Source organism: Pipistrellus hanaki (assembly GCF_964339955.1).
Source record: "Pipistrellus hanaki genome assembly, chromosome: 20".
NCBI lineage: Eukaryota > Metazoa > Chordata > Mammalia > Chiroptera > Vespertilionidae > Pipistrellus > Pipistrellus hanaki.
The window spans coordinates 6,712,922-6,729,135 of NC_140522.1; the positions used below are offsets into that span (position 1 = coordinate 6,712,922).

The 16,214-nt window shown below is 40.4% G+C and overlaps 1 protein-coding gene across 3 annotated transcripts in view; it reads left to right on the forward strand.

Annotated features, from left to right (window-relative positions):
- The window catches only part of GPATCH2 (G-patch domain containing 2), a 90,407-nt gene that overhangs the window by 4,119 nt on the left and 70,074 nt on the right, over positions 1-16,214 (forward strand). For 2 of the 3 annotated variants that reach the window (XR_014793607.1, XM_084868899.1), the window contains exons 2-5: positions 770-1,483; positions 5,119-5,180; positions 7,801-7,983; positions 8,368-8,447. Coding sequence is in view for 2 of the 3 variants with exons in the window: in XM_084868899.1 (XP_084725025.1) it covers positions 770-1,483; positions 5,119-5,180; positions 7,801-7,983; positions 8,368-8,447 (1,039 nt within the window). In the remaining variant the exon portion in view is untranslated. Of the gene's footprint in view, positions 1-769; positions 1,484-5,118; positions 5,181-7,800; positions 7,984-8,367; positions 8,448-8,577; positions 9,049-16,214 lie in introns of those variants that run through there. The other variant, XM_084868900.1, reaches the window with a different exon arrangement.

Consider the following 16,214-nt stretch of genomic DNA (forward strand, 5'->3'; position numbering starts at 1 on the left):
TGTGACTCAGCTCCTTTTTTCCCTCTGATTTCCACCTAAATCCTGGTTAGGCACTCCTTGATTTTGCTGTAGCTTCTTAGCATCCATATTTATGGAAACCTTTAAACCATCTCCAATAGTTTACTGACGCATCTTATTTAACTACTAGTAAATCCTTTGAGTATCTTGTTAACGTGATAGTTTATGATCTTCATACTTGAATTACCTGTAATGTTTATGAAATAAAATCAGAGTCCTGGGCCTTCCATCACATCAGCTGATCTAGAATCTTCCAGAGTTGGTTCCAGAGGGCCAGGGTAATTTATAAACATTCCCAAAGAATACAGATGTCTATCCTTGCCAGCTAGCGGATCACTTCCTCACTGATGACCGAGTTCAGTGGCTTCTGTTTATTTTTTATTAAAATAGTAATTTAAGAAGGCCAGGAGACTTTCAGATGAACTCTAAGAAAAATCAAGGGCCATTTTAGAACAGCGAGGCTCCCATTGAATTCGAACATAGTTTCTGTGTCAAACTGCGGCTCGCGAGCGACATGCGGCTCTTTGGCCCCTTGAGTGTGGCTCTTCCACAAAACACCACGGCCTGGGCGAGTCTATGTTGAAGAAGTGGCATTAGGAGAAGTTTAAGTTTAAAAAATCTGGCTCTCCAAAGAAATGTCAATCGTGCTATTGATACTTGGCTCTGTTGACTCATGAGTTTGCCGACCACTGTCAGCTAGGCTAACATGCTGATGTTTTGTTGACCCGTCTTTCTTTCTTTAAAAACCCAGGCATTTCAGCCGGACCATGGAAGAACTGGTGCATGACCTGGTGTCGGCCCTGGAGGAGAGCTCGGAGCAGGCCCGCGGGGGCTTCGCGGAGACGGGGGACCATGCCCGCAGCCTGTCCTGCCCCCTCAAACGCCAGGCCAGGAAGCGGCGGGGGAGGAAGCGGAGGTCCTACAACACGCATCACCCGTGGGAGGCGGGCCACGGCCTGAGCGAGGGCTCGGACTCCAGCCTGGAAGAGCCGGGCAAGGACTACAGGGAGAACCCCGCCAGCCACAAGAAGGATCACAGCGACTCGGACGACCAGATGCTGGTGGCCAAGCGCAGGCCGGCGTCCGCCCCGGGCGGCGGGGTGCGGGGCAAGCGGCCGCTGTGGCACGAGGCGGACTTGGCCTTGGACGGCCTGGGCAGCCGCAGCCTGCGGCGCCGCCGCAAGGTCAAGCGCATGGCCGTGGACCTGCCGCCGGACACGTGCAAGCTCCCCATGACCCAGCCCCCCGACGGCTGCAGGGACCAGGACATGGACCACGACCGGGCGTACCAGTACCCGGACTTTCCCAAGAGCAAGGTCAAGAAGCGGAGGCTGAGGCTCCCCAGGCAGGGCCCCAAAACCCAGGACGAAGGGGTGGTCTTGGACAGCGAGGAGCTGAGCCAGGCCACCAAGGACAAGATGGAATACGAGGAGCAGAAGGTCTCGGACGAGCTCATGAGCGAAAGGTGGCTTTCCTGTTTCCTACTTAGAAGGGCGCCTGGGTACCGTGTTGTGGTTGGATGTGTTTTGTATTTTAACTATTATTTTTTTTTGTTTAGAATAATGATGATCTATAATCATGGTAGTGCCGTTACTGTTGAACCATGGTCGTATTTCCTTATAATTTATCATCAGCCCAAAGCAGAATTGCTTCTTTGATTTTACACAGCCTTTTGATGGTGTCGTGATGACGTACTTTTCAGCTACAAAGAGAAAAGGGAAGAGATTTTCGGATGGGAAAGGATGTGCATTTGGGTCATAGCACATTGGTAATTCCTAGGATTGGGTTTATAATTGTTTGTTTAATTATGGAGTTTTAGTAGTGGTTCTCTTTAGTTTCACTTTTTTCAGTTTATTCTTTTTTTAAAATATATATATATTTTTAAAGAGAACGAGAAAGGGAGAGGAAGACAGCGAAAACATAAATGGGCTGCCCCCTGCCTGTACACCCCTACCGGCAATCCAGCTTGCAACCAGGGCATGTGCTCCGACTGGGATTCAAACCAGCGACCTTTCAGTGCACAGGCTGAGCCACACTGGCCAGGGGTTTCAGTTTATTCTGATTACCAAACATCAAGAATTAATAGTATTTCAGCCCCTGTGGCTTGGAATTTTAAGGCTAGCTTGCTAGGAATTCTGATCACTTATGAATTTGTAAAGCCCGCCTCACCATCTGGAACTCCTGAACTTGTCATTAGGCAAAGGAGAAAAAGCAGTGATCTGATGGTTAGTCTAAACAAAGCATGTCAAACTCAAAGGCTAACACGGGGCCAAATAAAGGAGGCATGTGGCCCGTGGGCCACGAGTTTGACATGCGTGGTCTAAACCATCCATGCTGAAAAGAAGGTAAAGCACAGCGCTAAGTCCTATTTTATTTTATTTTTATTTATTTATTTATTTATTTATTTATTTATTTATTTATTTATTTTTAAATATATTTTATTGATTTTGTACAGAGAGGAAGGGAGAGAGATAGAGAGTTAGAAACATCGATGAGAGAGAGTCATCGATCAGCTGCCTCTTGCACACCCCCTATTGGGGATGTGCCCGCAACCAAGGTACATGCCCTTGACCGCAATCGAACCCGGGTCCCTTCAGTCCCCAAGCCGACACTCTATCCATTGAGCCAAACCGGTCTCGGCGCTAAGTCCTATTTTAACAGCATCCAAAGGTAAGTGGTAATTTTTCTGTTACACAGAACTAATGCTACTGGCAGGAAATGAGAAAGTATTGACACTATTCATCCTTCAGTTGTGTCCTCAAAACCAAATGCGGAATTGTGATGCCGAAAAAAACATTCCTTACAAATGGTCTGGGCAAAAGTATTTGATTTTTTTAATTTGTAGGACTGGCATTTTTATCATGTGGATTTTTATTATATGTATGTACATAGAATATATATTTGTCTGTAAATATGATTATGATTACAGATATGAGTGGGATCTGGTAAAATTTTATAGAATGGGCTTTTCATTGCAGATGGCTTACCATGTATGCAATTTTTCTAAAGAAGTAAAAATGACTTTAAAAAATGTTTCTGGAAGGCTTTGAGAAATGTACAGTATCTGCTTTTCTTCCAAGAAAGTTGTCAGTTTTACACCAGAGACCAGAGCAAGAATTATTTGTATGCTTTGTATGTCAGCACTGGGCCACTGTGACGGAGGGGGGCAGGGGGGGAGGGGAGGGGGGCGCTTAGCTTGACTTGAGAGTAATTATCTTGCTCACTGGCTGGGAGAATGTGGCAGAGGAGATAAGTACTCGGTTCTGGATTATTCACAGATTGCTCGCTTTCTGGATTGATTGTGCAAGCCCCTCCTTTTATTGATGTCCACCTTTTATTGATACATCTACCCTGGGAGAGAAATGAGATGAAACTCTTTCTCTTCATTGTAAAAAGCATTTGAGTACCTAAGGTGTAATAAGGCCACCCAGCCATCCACAGTCAAGGTACACATTTTCATAGAGAACGTTTCCACTCTTGAATAAATAAAACAAATTTTTTTCTTTTAATTTAAACTTTCTTCTATAACTATTTTCTTGTTACTTAAAAGCTAGTGTTTTTGAAACTACTTCCAAAACTTTTCAAGCTATATATGTCCTTGGAATTAATTTATAAATAAGAATTGAGTCTGGCCAGTGTGACTCAATGGTTGAGCATATAGGCCTATAAACCAGAAGGTCACAGTTTGATTCCAGGTCAGGGCATATGCCTGGGTTGCGGGCTCGATCCCCAGTAGGGAGCATGCAGAAGGCAGCCAATCAATGATTCTCATCACTGATGTTTCTCTCTCTTTCCCTCTCCCTTCCTTTCTGAAATCAGTAAGAATATATTTTAGAGAGAGTATATATGTTTGTAAATAAGAAAACATGCATTTGATGCTCTTAGAAAAACTTATTTTTTTTCATTAAAATTTGTGCAGTACAGGGAGCTCCATAGATTCTCTGAATTTGAAGAAAGAGGGAAAGGTACTAATTCAGAGTTCCTTGAGAAAATGTGTCACATTTTTTTTTTAATGTTTACATTATTTTTTAAAATAAAAAATTGAAATATTTTACAATCAGAAAATGTTTGGATTTAAATATCATCTACCATTTTAATCCTAATATATCAATTTAAATAATTTAAAACTGATTGGGATGTTTGTTTTTTTAAATAAGTTAGGTTACCGAATTCTAGGGGTTATTGGATCAGCTGCGGGGGGTAATTTTCTGATTGGTAAATTAAGAATTATAGTCAGAGAGGAGTACATGAGAATTTTTAAAGAACATCATTCAATTTACTTTATAAGCCAAACCTCTCCTATCATGTGACTTGTTTTGTATTTTTTTAAACTATATTATCACATAAGCATTGCTGGTATTGGGACAAACAGTGACAGTTTATTCAGGTCATCTGAATGTCTACTGTTTTAATTTGTATGTTCGTTTTGCCTCTGATATTCTCAAACGTCAGCAGGAGTCATGAGAACCTGCTATTTTTGCCTACTCCCTCCTTTATGGTGAGAATATTCCTTTTTGCTCAGTGTTTGCTCAGAGGACCCTAACTTTGATGTAAGGGATTGTTTCTGTTGTCAACTTTTTTCTTCTTTGCCAAGTAGGAGAGTTGTTGTGAACTCTTCAGTGATGCCTTCTCCAAGATCTTTGCAGATGTGGTTGTGAAAAGTCCTTTCATCCCCAGCTCTTGCATGTCAGGTGCGGGGAGAGGCTCAGGCTGACTTTGAGTGCGACTTGCTTATTGTGTTGAGCCCTGGTGTTCTGGCTCAGGCCTCATCGCATGGCCTGAGCAGGCAGTGGTGAGCATTTGATGAAAGCAGATAATAAAACACATCCATTATGTCAGCACCTCGTTGCAGTCACATCTGGCTTACTGACAGGGTCCCATTAGATTCCCGGGGTTTTATGTGCCAAAAATAATATGCTCCATTGTGAATGGAACCGAGATAGTTGCAGTTGGATATTTTAAAAAAATCACCTCGCTTCCTTTCAGATCTTGTCAGGCTCCATCCAGTTCCACCCCTGAGCGTCCAGGGCTCTTTAAAATGTTACAGCGGGAGATCAATTGTTCTTTTGATCTTTTCTTTTCTCTCTTCCCTCTTTGCAGTGACTCCAGCAGCCTCAGCAGCACGGATGCTGGCTTGTTTACCAACGATGAGGGAAGGCAAGGTACTGAAATGTCACTTTTTTCTCTCTGGGAAAACGCCTTATTACCCTGTTTCCCCGAAAATAAGACAGTGTCTTAGATTAATTTTTGCTCCCAAAGATGCGCTAGGTCTTATTTTCAGGGCATGTCTTATTTTTCCATGAAGAAGAATACGGTACACATTGATTGTTAAATGAAAATAAAGGAAATTTATTATCTGTATACGGTACGGTAGTGCGGTACTTGTCAACACAAACCAGACACACTGTGAATCCTACAGTATCAAGAATTTACTCATTTATTCAGTGACAATCATGTCATCATCTTCTGGAACATCATCCTAACAATCCAATTCCTGAATTTCCTGGTGAATTTCTTGTGACTCCATTTCTTTCAGAATCAGTGGACCAAATCTCTCATGTTTAGCTCACGACTTATTTTCGGGGGGTGCCTTATATTTCACTCAGAAGGAAACCTGTAAGAAGGTCTTATTTTCAGAGGATGTTTTGTTATTTCCTAAGTTGACGACTGCGATCCCTTTACCTTACACACCTACGGAGTGGAGGAGAGCATCCTACCTTCATGACCTGAAATAATTGATTATCCCAAAAGCCAGGATGTGGAGCTATTAATAATAGTATTATGGGAGGATTATCTTCCTTGAGAAAGCCCTACAGTCTTCCCGTTGTGTCTCTTGTAGCAAGTTCAAGAGACACTGGTCCCCACTCCCCTCCTGATTCGAATGTATTTCGGTCTGTTTAAGCATTTCTCAAGTTGGATGTGCAAGTCGTTTGTCATTTTTATTCAGCTGTGACATTTAGGTGTCCTGTCTAGTTTGTGATTAGACAATTTTCATACGCTCAATATTGTAAACCGTTAAACAGGAATGTTTCACCACGTAGATCTTTTTTATTTTTGAAATTTCCTGGGGCATTATTGTGAAACTACCTTTTCTGGAAGGGAAAAATCAGCAGGTGTACATGCAAATACTTAATCATGAATGTTAACTTCATTTCCTGACAGTCTTTAGAGGAAATTAGTAAGTTCCAAGGAAAACAACGAAATTTAGTGCTTTAAAATATTATTATATAATCCTGTTTTGCTTATTTATGAGCCATTAGTCCTGGATAAATAGATATGTAACTGTTTTAAAGACCATGGCTTTTTTAAACTTAAGATTCTGCTGAAATATGGTAGAACCTTGGGGCTAAGATATACCTAAGTTATTATTAAAATACACATTTCCCCAAAGTTATGTTATAAATGTTGACTACAGTAATGAAATTAAATGGAAAAAACTTTTAAAGTAACATTTTGATAAGCCTACCAATCATTGGAAAACATTGACTATGCTAGCATTTATTGTCTTTTTATACATTTCTCTATTGTTTTTAAATACACACACACACACACACACACACACACACTTAAAATACTGTTGATTCACATCTTTGGCACATTTCAAGTTGAATTTACATTGATCCATCATTATCCTCATGGATGTTCTCGACTATATTGTGAATAGTGTTGTGTTTTATAAATACATTGCTGTAGTCCATTGTAGTTTTACTGTAAACTCTGTGGCACTGTCACTTTTCATTTAAAATCAACTTTTTCACAACCATTTCCTAATGAGCTTAATGAGATTAATTTCACTTAAGTCACATCTGTTCATGGCTGTTTCCCCTTTTCCACTCCGTAGAAATCATGAGATGAAGCTGATACACACAATTATCTGCTGCAAAGAACAAACTACAGTCTTACACCTTTTCCTTCCCGGCAGGCGATTAAGGCTTGCTTTTCCTTAATGTGGGACGGGTAGTCACTGCCCTGGCTTTCCCTACAGTTTTGCCAAGTGATTAACTTTTTACATTGGTTCTAACACATAACATTTTATTTATATGTAATTGTTGATGGCAATTCTTGTTATAGTGTTAAAGACATTTTTTTAAGTAAAGCTGTGGGATAGAATGAAATGTTGAGGGTTTTTTTTTTGTTTTTTTTTTATAGGCTATTTATATAATTGCTAGGTGAAATACAGGATCCCTAGTTAAATTTGGATTTTAGATAAATAACAAATTATTTTTTTAAATAAGCATGTCCCATGCAGTATTTTGATTAAAAATTAGGTACAAGTACAATATACCGGGTGGGCAAAAGTAGGTTTACAGTTTATGTGGAAAAGAATACACCAATTAATAAACAATAATACAAGAATAAACTTCTTTTTGTACTCACAACTGTAACCCTACTTTTGCTATACCCTGTATTTATATTAAAAAGTATTCATTGTCTGGCCAGCATGGCTCAGTAGTTGAGTGTCGACCTTTGAACCAGGAGGTCAGGGTTCAGGGTTGAATTCCCAGTCAGGGCACATGTTCAGGTTGCAGGCTTAATCCCCAGTGAGGGGAGGGATGGAGGCAGGTAGGATACAGGAGGCAGCCGATCAATGATTCTCTCTCATTATTGATGTTTCTATCTCCCCTTCTCAATAATTCTCTGAAATCAATTTAAAAAAATTTTTTTTAAAAAAAGTAATCATTTATCTGAAATTCAAATTTCATTGATGTCTTGTGCTTTTTAAGCATTAACCTGTTGGGATGACACAGCTGAGTCTCTGGGGCTTTTCCCGCGTTTGCACAGGTGACGATGAGCAGAGCGACTGGTTTTACGAAAAGGACTCGGGCGGAGCGTGTGGCATCACGGGGGTCATTCCCTGGTGGGAGAAGGAAGATCCCGCCGAGCTGGACAGACACCTGCCAGACCCCGTCTTTGAAAGCATCCTAACGGGTTCCTTCCCCCTCATGTCGCATCCCGGGAGAAGAGGTCAGTAGCACGTCGGATACGGTGGGCTTTGTCAGTCCAGGGCTAGTCGTTGAGGGAGGAAAGGCTGAAGTGGGCATGGAAGAACCTAATGTTCCTGCTTTCAGACTGTTCCAAAGGCCCATGGTGAACACACTGGGGTGATAGAAAGGGGATTGAAGGGAGAGAAATACCCTGATATGTAAATAGTGGGTAGCGTGTGCTCACCACATTGGAATCCGACCTGCCATTCATTCCGGTCTTTTTAAGTATGAGTTTCGACTTTTCCCCCCACTTCCATTCGAGATGTTTTCCCTGCTCCAACTTTTTTCCTTCTGGAACTGACAGGATCTAGTCCTCTGCTCCCGTGATCACAGGATCTCCTAAATTGGGTGTTTGATTTTCCAGGTTTCCAAGCTAGACTCAGTCGCCTCCGTGGAATGCCTTCCAAGAATCTTAAAAAGTCCGGAGGGACCCCACCTTCAATGGTAGGCATGCCTTTCTGTCTGAGTGTTTGCCATGTTTGGAAACCTATCCATATCTGTGGAATAAAAGCCACACCCTCCTCCCCTATTCGTATTCCAATGCCATTCTTAAAGACGATCCATTTTTTTGTAGGCTCCAAACTGGACCAGTGAGATTCCCCTGTAGACCAAATCTGCTAATGCTAATAAATTAGTTACGTTTTGAGCATCTGGGGAATGGCACCTGAGGGACCCTGGCTCCTGTCCTGTCCCCTGGAGGAGTTCCAGTGAGTGGGAGCCCCCTTGATGGCGAGATGGGGCTGTTTGCCGGAGGCCTGGGATCTGCCTTAAGTCAGAAGCGAACCTGGCTGGGCGGCTGTCTAGGGACCTAGGCGGGCCCGGGGTGGGTGGAAACTACTGTACATTTTATATATTTTTCTCTTTTATGACTTTTAAAAATATTGAAACCATTCATGTATCACCTGCTTTGCCAAACTGCTGACAAAAGCTAGAGAATTAAAAAATGTCTGAATGTCACATCAGTATTGCTCAATGTGTATGTCGTGACTGATGGTTAAGAGCTCATTTCTACATGATCTGACTGTTGTAAATAAAAATGGCCATACATTCATGTTTGAGGGTCGTTTTTAGAGAAATCGCCTATCACCAGCATTGTTTCAAGTATCTGCCTTTTAACTCAGAGTATTTTAACAAGGGCTAGGATGAGTAGTAGGTGAGATTGCTTGTTTTTGCCAGTGTTTGTATTTTAAGTTTGCTTCCTACGTGGATAATGTGCTCTGTATGGAAAACTCATTGTATTTTATACTATGGTATCCATTGTACTGCCTGCGTCACCCTAGCGTTAACTAGGGTATGCTAGCAGAATTATTTACTGTTAGTTACTGTGATAACTAGTGTGTGCTAGCAGAATTATTTACTATTACCTTTAAAACTATGCACTATGCCCGATCCCTGAAAGCCATCCCAACGATCCTTTCAGCTCAGAGCATATTGAAATCATGTGAAAGCTGGTATTTCAGCAAACGCTGAACGACTCTGAATCATGCTGTCATGTTTCAAAGTGAGAGCTGTGTGCATGTCCTTAGAATGACAGACCGCATGTGTCACTGTGTCAGAAGTACTTGCATGAGCTTGCTCTCACCTCACAGAGGGGAAACGGAACGACAGCTCTGCTCATGGCAGAATTTAGACACTATATGAAATATATATATATATATATATATATATATATATATATATATATATAATATATATATAATGACTATTTTTGTTATGTTCCAATAATTGATGACAACTGATTGAATACATGTATTTTTATATGACTGCGTGGATTGTGAATGCAGCATTTCATGGCTAACTTCAATAGGACGATGGAAAAGAAACTTGAAGCTGGCATCTCCTTTATACCCAGAGTTTGTAACAATCTGAAACGTGTGGCATCTTTTAGATTATTTGTCTAAACTGGGGAGATCGCAAAGGACCAAGTGCCCACTTGCGTCTCTTTATCTTTGCATGTTTAACGCGATGTTTTAGAGGTACAATGTTGTAGTGTTATGTATGTAAGCAAGCTTTTCTGTGCTATGTCCTGTGCCTTGAGAATTTATGACCTTCACCCCCCCTCCCCCGAATTACATAAATGCTTTTATTTAGTATAATGATTGTCTTTTGGATCCGAACACGTCACTTTCACACCTTGGCCTGTGAACTCTGCCTTACCAGTCATGAATTGGGATGAATGCGCTCCAGGTCTTGGTTCAGTTTTACCTATTTTTATTTTTGCTTCACTGCTTGCCCGAGCATAGCTGGGATTTGTAGCCCATTTTCTGGGCTTATTGCAGTCTCACTGTGGTATTTTATAGAAGCTATTACAAGTGATAGGCTAGCTTCATGGTATTGATGATACATGGCTTAGCCATGGTAAGAGCCGCCTCTCCTCTCTAAATTGTAAAAAGGTGATTGAGTTTCCCTTGATGGAGATGTGCTCTGTGTGTGTGTTTATCATGAAACTAGTGCATTCGGCCATAAACTGTTTCCCGGGTCTCCCTTTTTTTGTATTAATTTCCTGGAGACAATGGGCTTTTTCAGGTTTTCTTTCTCTCAACCCTGAATTGTCCTTGTTTGGATTGTTAAGTACTGTAATCTCTTTCTTTTCTTTCTCCAATAAAATATCTGACTTGGGCAAGAAAGGTAAGCTCTGTTCCAATTTGTGCTGCTATTTTAAAATTCCTATGCCGCGTTTTTATTGTCATTGCTCGTACTGTCAGTGTTATTTTAAAGAACCTAGTTTTCAAAATCATAATCTCACAGAAGAGTCATGTTTAAACGGTGCCCCTTAGACTTTCACATTGGAAAGAAAGCCAGACTGCTTTCAAGAGAGGTTACTTTTCTGTGCAAAGAGAAACATACGTGGCCGTGACCTGTTAGCATGAAGGCCAAGCGCTTCTGTCTCTACTGGTGATCTTTGAAGGAAATGACAGAAGGAGAGTTTTTTTTACTGCAACATGAATACAAACATGGAGGGGCTAGTTTTCGATTGGGATTTTTACTATTCACCATAGTTGTGTTCTACGCAAACACCGAATTAGCCAATGCTGCGCTTGCTCCCAAGGGAGAAACAGGCTTAGGTTCCTATGAGCTTCTGACGTTTTCATCAGCCCATCAACACATAATCCTGTTTTATGTACGCTTGTGTTTTAAAGCGTTTTGTGTAATCTGCTAGTATATGGTTGATTCATTAACATTGAACTTACAGCCGACACCCTGTAACTCAGGCCTGAACAAAGTGCACCAACATATGTCACCTCCATAAGGCACGTCACAGCCCCACATTCTGGGGACACCAGATCACATGACAGCTCTGTGCTCCGGGACACGTAGCACAGTGAGTCACCAACAAGAAGTACAAAAGTGCCCAGTATCCAAGTGGTTAGAGCATTGGTTAGCAAACTGTGGCTCGTGAGCCACATGCGGCTCTTTGGCCCCTTGAGTGTCTAGCAAAGGCCAGCTTAGGAGTACTCTAATTAAATTAATAACAATGTACCTACCTATATAGTTTAAGTTTAAAAAATTTGACTCTCAAATGAAATGTCAATCGTTGTACTGTTGATATCTGGCTCTGTTGACTAATGAGTTTGCCGACCACTGGGTTAGAGTATCCGGCTGTGAACGGAGGGGTCTGAGGTTTGATTCCTGATTAAACCTGGGTTCCCTCCCTGCCCCAGTCAGAGCTCCTGTGGGAGGCAACCAGTTGATGTGTCCCTTTAACATCCATGTTTATCCCTGCCCCAGTCAGAGGTCCTGTGGGAGGCAACCAGTTGATGTGTCCCTTTAACATCCATGTTTCTCTCACTCCCTTTGTCCCTTCTCTCTCTGAAAAGCAATGGAAACAAATATTCTTGGGTGAGGAAAAAAGGAAAAGCACAAAAGTGTGAAAAACGTGGTACTAAATAAACCACAAAAAGGCCACTTGTTTATAACATCAGAGCTAAAGCAACAAGACAAGTGCCAAATATTTATATACTGTTTTGGTTTCCCCCTTTACATTTAATCATAATGTATGTTCTGCAATTAACACTATACTATTGTATCAGACATTTTGTTCTTGTGGCTACGTAAATATTATACAGGGCAACCAGTCTTTCTGTTACATTTAAAAAAAATTGACTTTCTTTTTATTTTAATATGGTTTTTTAAAAAGATATTTTAGAGAAAGAGAAACATGGATGTAAGAGAGAAACACCAATCGGCTGCCTCCAGTAAGCACCCCGATCGGGGATAAAACCTGCAACCTGGGCACTTGCCCTGACTGGGAATCAAACCAGTGACCTTTCGGTGCCAGAAACTAAGCTTAACCAACTGAGCCACACTGGTCAGGACTTTATTACATTTTTAAAAATGCACGAAATGCCATGTTTTCTTCCTCTTATTTTTTTTTTCCACTTTAGTATTTGCATGCAAATTCTTAGGTTATTAGTCAAGAAATGGCCTGTTTTTAAGATTAAAAAAAAAATAATCTATGGACTTTTTAATGAATCTCTTTAAAAACATTGAATTTGCAAACATTTGAGGTTTTTTAGAAATTACTTCTAGTAAAGATTATGCTTATCATTTAAAAACATTTTGTATCCTAAGAAACCTCTCAGATATATTCTAAAATGCTGTTTTTATTAAGACTGCTGATGGTCACCATTTGAGTCCACCGGTGGATACTGAAGACCCCTTTTCCTTTTTGTGTCTTAAAGGGGTGGTGACATTGCTAGGGGCCCCATTCTTCCCCCCCCCCCCCCCCCATTAAAATAGAGGAAATAGAAAGGCTGCAAACATTTCACTTTTTTCGGAGACTCACCTCAGGTTTTCTGCCTTTTATGTTGCTGATGGAATTCTTCTGATGGTCTATAAACTCAGTCTTCTAATTTGCCTTCAGTCTGTCAGATAGCTGATATCAGAAAAGTTCAAAATCAATGATGGGTAGCATACTTCCAAATAATATTTAACAAGTGCTTTCTATATGGAAGTCACCTGCAAATCCTCCAGCTGAAGGTCAATTTGAACAACGGAATTCACAATGAAGCCATAAATGAAAGGGGTTCCCTGCACTTCAGGCAGCGAATGCCAACCAGACGCCATTGTCTGTTTGTCCATGACAAACCAGAGGCACATGCCAACAGGTATTTATACATACTATAAGCCAATAAACCTTGTAAAGGTTTTGTTAAGTCTCAATCGTCTAAAATATTGGCCCCTGTTTAGTGGAGGAGTAAGGCAGAAATTTGATGATTTCTTTATATACAAAAGAAGTGATGACTTGAGCTATATAACAGTATTATATATGGCATCTTTTTCTTAAAACTTCCCATTTAAGTCTGACAGTTGGTGATAGACAATTCACCATTATAGTATTCCAGGTCAATACAGTTCTGAACTGGTAGGTGTGTTTCTCTTTAAGTTGCAGTATTTATTGTAGGAATAGTTAACAGCGTGTACTTGGTCTTTCAGATTTGTAGAGATTTTAGTATAGGCAATCTAGAAATAATATTTAAAAATGATACAGTATTACTAAGATTTCATCTCATTCCATGTCATTCTATCTAGTAAAGATGGCGTATGCAAATTTACTGTAACTCCATGACAAAGATGGCGGTGCCCACAGCCAATAAGGAGGGAATATGCAAATTGACCTGGCAAGGCGAGCGGAGGAAGGTGGCTCTGGCCAGAGCAAAGGCAGTGCTGGCAGCCAGGGGAAGGCAGGCCTATTCTTGCACTAATCTTTGTGCATCGGGCCTCTAGTTTATATATCTCTGACAAACTCTTCTAATGTTTTAGAAGAAATTATTTGAACGGAGTATTTTACATCACCTTGTGAGTGGATGAAGGTGACTCAGAAACTTGATGACTTACTTAACTGTGTTTTCAGCCACAGATTTCTCGGGTCAGTTGTACTATACACAGGTAATGATGATTTCGGTGTGGGAAGAGCTGGGAACACAAACTGAGTGCGCCAGTACCTTTCCGTTTGGTTAGTAAAAGTTAATTGGGAAAGGGAGCGAGAACAGAGACTAATATTTGTGATCCTAGGAGGATGTCCACTCTTCACTTCTCATTTTAGTTGACTGTGTTCTCTGTCCTCCGGCACTCTGAGTCCGGGTTTCCTTCCTGATCTGTCCTATGAGCCCTTCTTCTGAGTTCCATCTATTGCTGCCCTGGAGTAGTTACTCATAAGCTTACTACGCCTCCTGCAGTGGTCCCGTATTCAGCGTAGTCCTTCATCCTGTACCTTTGCGCACAATGATGCACAACCTCTTCTTACTGTGCGATTCATCTCCTTCCAGGAGCAGTTCAAGTTTTGTACCTTTTCTTCAAAACCTTCTCTGACTCTTCACACAGCTTCTGAAATTACATCACACCTACCCTCCCTGCCTCTTTTGAACTCATGCATGGGTAGCCTTCCTATTTGATACTGTTCTTCCTCTGCTCATGTTTATCCAGTAACCCCAAGAACATGTCATACCCGGTGGTTCCTAGCACATGGAATGTGCTGAAAATTCATTAATATTACAACTTAATGAATAGTTTTTCTAATCCTGCTTCCTCATAGAGCTTTTTAAGAACACCGGTGTATGCCCAGCCTTTGTAATTGACTATTTTTAGGAAATACAAATTAATCGAACTCATCCCTTGATTGAACAAAATCTCAGAGCCATCCTGTTTCCACAAAAAATGACTGTATGTGTTATATACAGAATGTCTCCAAAACGTTTATTCACACTTTAACTGCTGCTAGCTCAATTTTGAAAATGCAATGTATTTTTTTAAGATATATTTTATTGATTTGAGAGAGAGAGAGATAGATATAGCAATGATGAGAGAGAATCATTGATCGGCTGCCTCCTGCATGCCCCTATTGGGGATTGAGCCCTCAACCTGGGCATGTGACCAGGAATCGATCAACCACTGAGCCACGCTGGCTGGGGAGAAAATGCAATATATTTTAATAAGCACTATTTTTATAACTATTCACAGTGTATATACATTTTTTTTTGGGGGGGTGCCCTATATGTCACTAGTACACTATGAACATCTTTATTGCATAGTTGTGGCGATGTTTGTTATTGAAATGCCTTGACTTCCCATTGGGGTCTTCCTACAGAGGCTGGCTGTGTAGCTGACGGGATGAATGCTCTCTCTTTCTGAGTCTCCCAGATCGCTCTCAGCTCACAGCACAGTACTGTGAAGGGCAAAGCAGGCGCTTGATTGAAAAGGGACCTGTACACGCGTGTGCGCGCTCAAGCACGCACACGTCTTTTTAAGATTGCAAGTCTTTATTCTGGTAGGTAATCATTTCATTTAGATGGTATGAGGACCTACACTAATTTTCACAATAGTTGTAATCATAAACTCGTTTAAAAGGGAGAATGAAGATATGAATGTGTGTGAAGACATTAGATGTTCTAACCATTAATGTATGGCATCCATGTGTCTTGAGTGAATTACAGACTTTACTCATTTCTGGGCCATTTGTTTTATCTATAGATTATAGGTAATTATTCATTTGACAGGTTACTTTATTACTTTGATATATCTCAGACTACTGGATGCAGTTATAGTGTGATTATTGTAATAATTGGGATTCATTAATAACTAAAATTAACATTTCATGTACATTAAAATTAAAAAGAACTGGAATTTGATTTTGTTTGAAATCCGTTTTCTGATATTTATTTTGATTTACTAACAATATACTTTTTAATTACAGTTTTCCTAAGCTCACATGTAAATAGCAAAATGTTTTACAATTAATCAGAATTGTACTTAGAAATATTAACTTCAGTAGGTTAATCAGTTCATTATGTTTTGTGTCTCCCCTTGTGAAAAAATTACGAGTAAAATTTGTTTGTTGGAAGCAAGTGTGCATACATGAGGTACTACACTTAAACTTTATTTTTACATTCATGGAGCACTTAGTCAAGTACCGAGTATAGTCAGATGTTCAATACTTGTTTTCCTGCATAACTCTTATTTTTTGCCTTGCAATAGTATGTGATTTTGGTGGATATTAAACGGTTAAACTGCTTAGAAATTTATTTGCACCCTTGCTAAGATCTGTTACAGGAAGGAATAAAATTAAAAGAGTCTAATCAAGTATCATGCTTTAATCCATTTTTTTTTTCTCAATAAGGACTCTTCTGTTTCCTATTCAAAGTAATTTTTACCTGCCCTTTTAGGTTAATGCCATTCTTTAGAAAAGCCCATCTATTCTGGCTAGGTAAGGCA